Source organism: Antrostomus carolinensis, unplaced genomic scaffold (genome assembly GCF_000700745.2).
Source record: "Antrostomus carolinensis isolate BGI_N321 unplaced genomic scaffold, ASM70074v2 scaffold41478, whole genome shotgun sequence".
Taxonomy (NCBI): domain Eukaryota; kingdom Metazoa; phylum Chordata; class Aves; order Caprimulgiformes; family Caprimulgidae; genus Antrostomus; species Antrostomus carolinensis.
In genome coordinates, this window is record NW_010335890.1 from 1 (window position 1) to 9,092 (window position 9,092).

Below are 9,092 nucleotides of genomic sequence, written 5' to 3' on the forward strand. Positions count from 1 at the left end.
GCACTCAATGAGGCTTTGATGTCTCGTTATAACTTGAGGTAACGATTGCCAATCTCAAAGTTTTATGATGCCTTGAAGCGTCCTTTTCCCCTCTCCTGGCATCTGTCGAGGTTTGTTTTCAGAGGTAAGTGTTATCAGAATCTTAGCAGAGTGCAGTCAGGACTCCTGGCTTGTGTTTAACCCTTTGCTAGACACTAAAAGTCAATGTTTCTCCACCTTCCAAGCTATGAAGACCAGTCTGGTAGGTGTTCCCACAGTGTTCCAGCCTGCAGGCATGGGACTGTGAGGGTGAGGAGAGTGAAAATCCCTTCCTTGTGTGAGACCAGACATCATGGTTCAGATTCTTCCCCCGCATCTTCTGGAGCAAGGATCTGAACCCTGGACTCCTTTTTCCAGCCCTAATCAAGAGGCTGTAAATATTCCGGGCAGGTCAGGATCTCAAAGCAGGAAGGACATGGAGGTGCTGGAGCGTGTCCAGAGAAGGGCAACGGAGCTGGGGAAGGGTCTGGAGCACAAGTGTGCTGAGTTCCCTTGTGGCTGAGGGAACTGGGGGTGTTGAGCCTGGAGAAAAGGAGGCTGAGGGGAGACCTTCTGGCTCTGTGCAAGTCCCTTGGAGGAGGGTGGAGAGAGGTGGGGGTGGGTCTGTTCAACCAAGGCCCAAGGGACAGGACAAGAGGAAATGGGCTCCAGTTGTGGCCAGGGCAGTTGAGATGGGATGTGAGGAAGAATTTCTTTGCTGAAAGGGTTCTGAGGCATTGGAAGGGGTTGCCCAGGGCAGTGGTGGAGTCCCCATCCCTGGAGGGATTGAAGAGTCGTGTAGACACAGTGCTGAGGGACATGGGTTAGTCATAGGGGACTTGTCAGTGTTGGGTTCATGGTTGGACTCGATGAGCTTAAAGGGCTTTTCCAATCCAGACTTTTCTGGGTTTCTGTGAAGTCAACTATTTGGTATTAAATACTTGTTAGCTGCTGTGAAGAGCGCTGGAGATGGGACGGGGTATTCTGGCTCCGTGTTCCCCCTCATAAAGCTCCTGCTTTCTCACCCAGGTTTTGTGCTCTGCAGGAATTTCATACTAACTGCTTTCTCTCCTCAATTTCTGGCTCTGTGACCAGCTGCCCTTTTAAGAAATGCCAGGGGAGTGTAAGTCAGGTACTGCTGCTCTGTGCCCTGTTCTTCTCGGTCTCTCTTTGGTGGCCGTTCCTAGACCCACCATCTTTGGGGGATTTAAATGAGCCCGTTGCCATTAAGGCACCACTGGTGGCTTCATCTTTAATTAAACTTCATCCTCCATTCCACACTTTACTTGGCAGATGAAGTGAAACTCTCACCCTGAAAAACAATCCTGATGTCTTGGTTTTCTCGAGAAACCGTCAGCAGTGACAGCTTCAAAGAGCTGAAGAACCACCAAGGGTTTAGTAATCTGTGATGATGCTTTAAAAAAAAAAGCTGGAGCCCACTTTAAAAAGAAACAGGTTTTTCTACCCAGAATCAGCTTCTCTGTCGAGTGTGTTTTAATAAAACCATTGATTAACCACGTGCTCACAGACAGTTGTACTCGGCAAACCCTGCGACGCAGCAGCCTGGGGTCAGCTTCTCTTCAGAGTCTGATCTCTGCGCTGACAAAACAGCTGCAATTTGGGTTTTTCTCTTGGTTTTGGGGAAAAGTGATTTTAGCCGTGTAGCCCGGTCAAGACTTGGGATAACTTTAATATAGAAGCTGTTGTTTAGGAAGTTTATAGAAGCTGTGGTTACTTAAGTTCTTAAAATTCCTCAGAATTCCTCAAAATTCCTCATCTTTGGTAGTTATCTGCATATCTTGGTGCTTCCCTGATGCATACAGCCTTCTCAATTTATCTTTTCAATATATAATACAGTTTATTTGCATAAATTTCCTGATATTTTGGCTTCAATCTCCACTCAAGTGAAGATATTTTCTCATTTTCCTGTTCAGTTGGATCAAATAACTCAGTTTATTCCATGATTTTTTTCTATTCTAATAACTATAGCAGGTCAGCTGCCTATTTCCAATTTAAGAAAATTAGATTGCAAATTAATTGTATGTTTATTATGTATGTAATTAATTTTTCCTGGGGGGAAAAAGCAGGACATGGGGGATATTGCAGCGATATTAACTACATCAGGGCTTTCTTCATGCAAACAAAGCAGCACTGAAGTGCCCACTGCAGAGCACGGCTCGGACTGGACACAGTCAAGATGAAAACTGGGTTGAGGAATTGCTGTTTCCTCACCTTGCTCAGGGAATTCCGCAGCCTGTCCTGTTCCCGAGCCGGCTCCATGCTGCTCAGGGACAGCTTAGCACCCCTGCTCATTTTGGGGTGATATTCCTCAAGTTCTCACCCAAGTTGAGGTGGACTCAGGTTAGCCCAGCTGTCCCCACTGCTGAGAGCTGAGCTCACAGCTGGGTCACACCTTGTTTGTGTCCCTCGTTCCCTCGCAGCCTCGGGCAGCGTGTCTGTGGTGGCTGCTGACGCGTCACCCTGCCAGACTCCTCCAGTCATCACGCTGAGGTGGAAGGAGAACATCAAAGAGAACAGCTTGTTTGTTTTAAGCTTCAGTTCGTATCTGTCTGTCTGGAGTCATGGTACTGCTTTATTTCACTGAATCCCAGAACTGCCTCGATTGGAAAAGCCCTTTAAGCTCATGGAGTCCAACCATGAACCCAACACTGACCAGTCCCCTATGACTAACCCATGTCCCTCAGCACTGTGTCTACACGACTCTTCAGTCCCTCCAGGGATGGGGACTCCACCACTGCCCTGGGCAACCCCTTCCAATGCCTCAGAACCCTTGCAGCAAAGAAATTCTTCCTCACATCCCATCTCAACTGCCCTGGCCACAACTGGAGCCCATTTCCTCTTGTCCTGTCCCTTGGGCCTTGGTTGAACAGACCCACCCCCACCTCTCTCCACCCTCCTCCAAGGGACTTGCACAGAGCCACAAGGTCTCCCAGAGACCTTATTCCTAGGGGAGGAGATTGGGGTGGCACTGGTGTGTTTCAGGCTCTTGGCACTCATCTCCAGGGACCTCCCCAGGTGCACAGCAGCTCATGTTCCCAGTGTGGGCAGTAAGTCCATGGAGGGTTTTTAGCTGTCAGTGGTTGTGTCGCTCCCTGGACACCCACCTTGCTCCTCCCGTGGCAGAGCGATCGCTGCCAGTAGCTCCGGGTGGTTTAGGACACCCCTTGCTGGTGTCACTACTTGCAGCCATTAATTACGGCCTAATTGGATTTCCCCCTCCCTCAGTCCTCGCTGACACTGTCTAATAACCCCTGTCCATGGCCTTGTGGGGTTTGTGACCTGCAGTTTGGCACACAGCGACTTTAATTACTGCTGTTAATTAACCAAGAGGGGGATGGTGTCCAAGAGTGCTTGTTAGGCCTGAAACAAGAATGTTTTGGGAACAGAAGCGTGTTGGGAGGGAGGACTTGCAGTGTTCTGCCTGCTGGGGAGTGCCAGGCTCAGCTGTTGAAATAATTCTCTTTTTTAATGTTACTCTTTAATTTTAAAAGATGTTTTACTGCTCAATCTCAAGGCTGGTTGCATGGAATTGAATCATCGAATGGTTTGAGTTGGAAGGGATCTCAAAGATCATCCAGTTCCAACCCCCCTGCTGTGGACAACATTGCCAACCACTAGATCAGGCTGCCCCAGAATTGGTGGTTTAATGCTTCCAAAATGCATTTTCCCCATTGATTTATAATAATGGAGATTTATAATCATCAGTTAACAGGAGCTTTAGTTTATCTTGGCAAATGACGAGCAGTTCTGCAGCGTAGCTCCAAGTGATGTTCCTCCATCTCACTCCGAGCCGCAGCTCTGTGTCTTTTGGTGTTAATTCCCCTTTCTAGGTCGAGAGAGGTTCTCCTCCCCCTCTACTCTGCCCTGGTGAGGCCACATCTGGAATATTGTGTCCAGTTCTGGGCCCCACAGTTCAGGAAGGACAGGGAACTGCTGGAGAGAGTCCAGCACAGAGCCACCAAGATGATGAAGGGAGTGGAGCATCTCCCTGCTGAGGAAAGGCTGAGGGAGCTGGGGCTCTTTAGCTTGGAGAAGAGGAGACTGAGGGGAGACCTCATTAATGTTTATAAATATGTAAAGGGCGAATGTCAGGAGGATGGAGCCAGGCTCTTCTCAGTGATGCCCAATGGTAGGACAAGGGGCAATGGGTGTGAGCTGGAACACAGGAGGTTCCACTTAAACTTGAGAAGAAACTTCTTTCCAGTGAGGGTGCCAGAGCCCTGGGACAGGCTGCCCAGGGAGGGGGTGGAGTCTCCTTCTCTGGAGACATTCAAGACCCGCCTGGACGCCTTCCTGTGTGATCTCATTTAGGTTCCTGCTCTGGCAGGGGGGTTGGACTGGATGATCTTTTGAGGTCCCTTCCAATCCCCAACATTCTGTGATTCTGTGGGACCAGTTTTTTAAGAAAACACATAAAAACCCCTGGGCACAGGCTGGCAGAAACACCCAGCTGATCAGCTTTTCTCTGCCAACAGATACGATCACATTCTGAAGTGGGAGCTGTTCCAGCTGGCGGATCTGGACACGTACCAGGGGATGCTGAAGCTGCTCTTCATGAAGGAACTGGAACGGATCGTGAAGCTGTACGAGGCGTACAGGCAGTCCCTGCTCACCGAGCTGGAGCACCGCAAGCAGAGGCAGCAGCGGTACGCCCAGCAGCATGGCAAGAATTTCTAAGCTACCAATTCATTCACAGACTTTACAAGGACATGAAGAGCTTTAAAAAAGGAAAGGTTTTCACACTTAAAACTCTGAGAAAAAGTGCTTTTGTTGAAAAGGCAGCTTATTTTTGTTGACTTTGCACCTTTGTTATTATCCTCTTGAATATTTTTCTACATGTATGATGTATTGTTTATAAAAATGAAAAACTTTGGTTAATCTTTTTCCATACGAGAACTAGTTTATTATTCTGAGAACCAGCACGGAGTTTAACCAGAGACTTGTTTCTGGTATTCTTTTTATTTTTATTATTTTTTTTCTCCTAGCAGTCAGCTGTATTATTAAGAAGCTGACTATATATTTTTTTAAAGGGCAATAAGATGCAACTATATGAAATGTCCTGGATTCAAAATAATGGTAAAATCCAAATGAATATCTCTGTTGATTTCCCCTCTGGACTTCCAATCCCCCTCTGGAGAGAGGGGTCTGCTCTGTGTTTACAGCTTTAATGTACAGAACACCCCCACCCTTCCTCATCACTTCAGCAAAGTGAACTCTCAGTTGCCTTATTTTTTAACTTTAAATCAGAACTGCTTTAGATTTACTACTAATTTTCACAGGAATTAGTCAGAGGGGAACTAACTGCTCGTACCTTCTCAAAGACCAAGATCTCTCAGCAGATTTTTCACCAGGTTTTTTAAACACGAGGTAAACTGCATTTCACAAACCATGACCCAGGTAACAGCACTGTCTGACCAGCTCACCAACCAGCTGCACCACGGGAAAAATCAGGGATGAAACAACAATTACTCTATATTTTTTTTAAACGAGCTTTTTGTCTTTGTATTAAAGCTTCTTTACTTGGGGAAAATTGATAATTGTACAGTTCCCTTTTCCAATATTTTCATTTGGTTCCTTCATTGTTCTGAAATGTTATTTATGGATTCTTTTTAGTGCAATAAACATTGTTGCAGACAAAAAAAAAAGCAAACATTTCTTGTAAATCCTGTTAATTCAATAAAAATCATGTTGTTTAATGAAGGAAGGGTTTTCTAACTGATTTTTTTTAGAACATTAAATAAAATGTTGTTATAACCAATAAAAAGATCTGATTCCGAGTGGTGAAAAGCAGTAGCTGGGGGTTCTCTGAAGACTTTTAAAACCTGGTTTAACCCGACTAGTGGCAGAAGCACCTCCCAGAGGTGTCACACCCAGGGAAGGAGACAGACCAGAGCAGTATTTTAAACATATAAAATTAAAACAGGCCAAAAAGAAAACCCAAGAATATCAAAACCCCAAGAGGAGAAGCTCTCACTGCGTTAGTCAATAACTGCTTCCTGTTTAATGAACTTCTTAGGAACCAAAAGCAAACTTTTAATAGTTCTGACAATAAAAGAATAAACTTGAGCCCACGTTCTATGCACTGTAATGAAGTTATATACAGAAATACAGCGACACTTGCCCCGGACATGTACAGAGTGATGCTGTGTGCCTCGCTCACAAACAGAGTACGCTTTCCGTACAAGATCATTCACGTACCACAGCAGAAGTGCCCTTACAGTTGCTGATAAAGCAAGTTAATACATTGTTTTAATTTTTTTTAATTATGTTTATGTAATTAAATAGTTAATTAACGAAAAAAAAACTTGGTTACATGTTATAACTTGTTTGTAAGTTGAAAATAAGTTGGGTTTTTTTTTTAATAACGCTAAAGTCTGGAAGATTTTTAGTTGCTGTATCATGTAAATGATAATAATTTCTTCAGTGTAATTCGTAACTAATTAAGAAAGGGCAAATAAGGCTTTGTAAAGGAGCTGGGAAGAACGCTGGCTGTGACAGACTCGAAGCACTTTGTCGTGGCAGCAATAACCAGTTATGTACATATGAACAAAACCAAAAACACGCCGACATCTTCCCGGCAAACACCGAACGCACTGAACCACCTTACACGTGACTTGTTCTCCCCTCTCCCTGTTCCGCGGCAGGAGCTTGTGATGGGTACGAGGATGAGAGTGTGGAAGGGAGGAGATGGCTGCCCTGGGTCATGCAGGGATGGGCACGCGCCTGGATTACACCTTCTTCCTCTCTGGGCCCTCGGCGGGTTCCGCTTTCTGTGCCGGGAAGGCGTGGTGGTACAAATGTCTGTGCGTCGCGGCGGCGCTGTACAGCTTGTACAGAGCCTGGGGGAGGAGAGAGAGAGAGAGAGAGAGGATGGTGACATCCCCAGGACGGTGACATCCACAGCCTAGGACAGTGACATCCACAGCCTAGGACAGTGACATTCCCAGCCCAGGACGGTGACACCTCCAGCCCAGGATGGTGACATCCACAGCCCAGGACGGTGACATCCCCAGTCCAGGACAGTGACACTCCCAGTCCAGGATGGTGACACCTCCAGCCCAGGACAGTGGCATTCCCAGTCCAGGACAGTGACATCCCCAATCCAGGACGGTGACATTCCCAGCCTAGGATGGCGACACCTCCAGCCCAGGATGGTGACACCCCCAGTCCAGGACGGTGACATCCCCAGCCCAGGATGGTGACACCCCCAGTCCAGGACGGCGACACCTCCAGCCCAGGATGGTGACACCCCCAGGACAGTGACACCCCCAGCCCCACTGCGTCCGACACGCACAGCCTGTGCCGTTCGTGCCGCAGCGGCAGGGTCAGACCAGTCACAACGTGCTGTTTGTTTTGTGCACCAACTCTTTGATCGTGTCAAGTGTCCCAAGAGGGAAAGGAGTCAAGATCACTGGTTTTGTTCATTTTTCCAGTGTCTCAGCTATGGCAGGAGCCCCTCGAGTTGCATCAAACCAAGCGGTACCCAAAGTACGAGGAAGGGACTTACAGGGGTTGTTTTTTCCTACGTGTTTCACTCCCAGTTTAATTTCTGCATCCTCAGCATTTTGTTTCACACCAGCAGGCAGACACGTAGTTGATCACAGGGAGGGTTTTGCTGTGTTACGGGGACCTGGTTTATCAGGATCATTTTTCTGCAGGCAAATGCACTTTATTTTTATTTTTATTTGTATTTTTATTTTTATTTTTATTTTTATTTTTCCTTCCAATTCAAACCCATTCCCTTCGTACCCGGGTGCATTTTCCTGGCCGTCAGAGCAGCCTGTGCTGCAAACAGCACGTGTGCAGCCCTGTTTCTGCAGAGCGTGGGTGTCATCAGGCTGCCAACCTTGGAAGTGTCTTCACAGGGGGTCAGAGGGTGACAGACCCCAGGGTCAGCCCGAGCAGGGGTGGCTGCAGGGCCGGTACCGGTGTGTGGTCAGTCGGTGTGGCCGTGGGTTGTGTTTCCCCTACAGAATTAACATCAGGGTGGTCACGGGGCTGAGACACGGCTCTGAGCTGCTGCAGGTGACAGGGAAGCCTGTCCCCAACCCTGTGGTGGCTTTTATACCCAGCACAAGTAGCACAGGAGGGGCCACAATATGGGTCTGGCTGCTGAGAACTCGGTACAAACGGCTGGCAAAGCTCTGATGTGTCTATTGCAAATGAATTTGTAATTGGGGAAAAACAAAGCAAAACAAAACCAAACCCAACCAAGCACCCCCTCAGCTCCTGCTGGGGACCCGGAGGCTGCTGGGGAGCCAGGACTAGCTCAGGACGGGTGGGAAGAGGGAAGGGACTGGCAGGAAACCAGGCGATGTGTGTTCCTCGTGTGTGTGGGTGTTGGATGGAGCAGGCGAGGCAGACCCCGCAGCGAGGAGGAGGATGGGGGGGGGGTGAGAAGACTCCAGGGGTGTTTCAGCTGATGCTGTGACCACATCCCAAACAGGCTGTAGGAGCTGGAGGTGAGGTTTTTTTTTGCATGCAAGTGTTTTTGGGAAGGCAGGGGACTGATGGAGGAGACTTCATGCAGCTTCTCTGTGTTTCTTTCTTGAAAACACACCTTCAAATCCTGCACAAGTGCCCCTGCAGCATTTTGTGCTATTTTAGGCTTTTTTTCCATGCCAAATCAGCCTCACAGAGCTGGCTTTGACTTGACAGGATTTGTTCAAGAGCTCATCGGTAGCAAAGACCACGGTCTGTCTCTCTTGCTGTTGCACAAGCCAGAGCAAAGCCCACGGAGCCAGAGGTCAGTGAGCTTTGAGCCGCTCAGCATTTCAACACAGCGAGGTACCAAACCGGCTGGGGGGGAAGGAATGGGTTGATTTTTTAACTAATTTTTTTATTTTAAATGGCCTTTGGGATCTTTCTTTTAAGAGGAGGAACTTCCCACATAACTTGGTGGCTGAAAAGTGTGATGACACTGACAGACAGAGGGTTTGGTGAGACGATAAAAGATGGAGCTGTTTTTGTCCCACACCTCAGTGCGACCGGGCAGCGCCTGGCTCCACCAGGATTAATGTACGTGCACAATAATACAGGCTGGTGAGAATGCT

The 9,092-nt window shown here is 47.7% G+C and overlaps 1 protein-coding gene across 1 annotated transcript in view; it reads right to left on the reverse strand.

Moving 5' to 3' along the window:
- Window positions 1–6,767: 6,767 nt before the first annotated feature.
- Window positions 6,768–9,092, reverse strand: part of LOC104530172 (atlastin-1) — a gene marked incomplete at its 5' end in the record, with an annotated part of 8,537 nt that continues 6,212 nt past the window's right edge. The window contains one exon of the mRNA XM_010174678.1: window positions 6,768–6,878. Coding sequence (XP_010172980.1) covers window positions 6,768–6,878 — 111 coding nt within the window. The remainder of the gene's footprint in view (window positions 6,879–9,092) is intronic.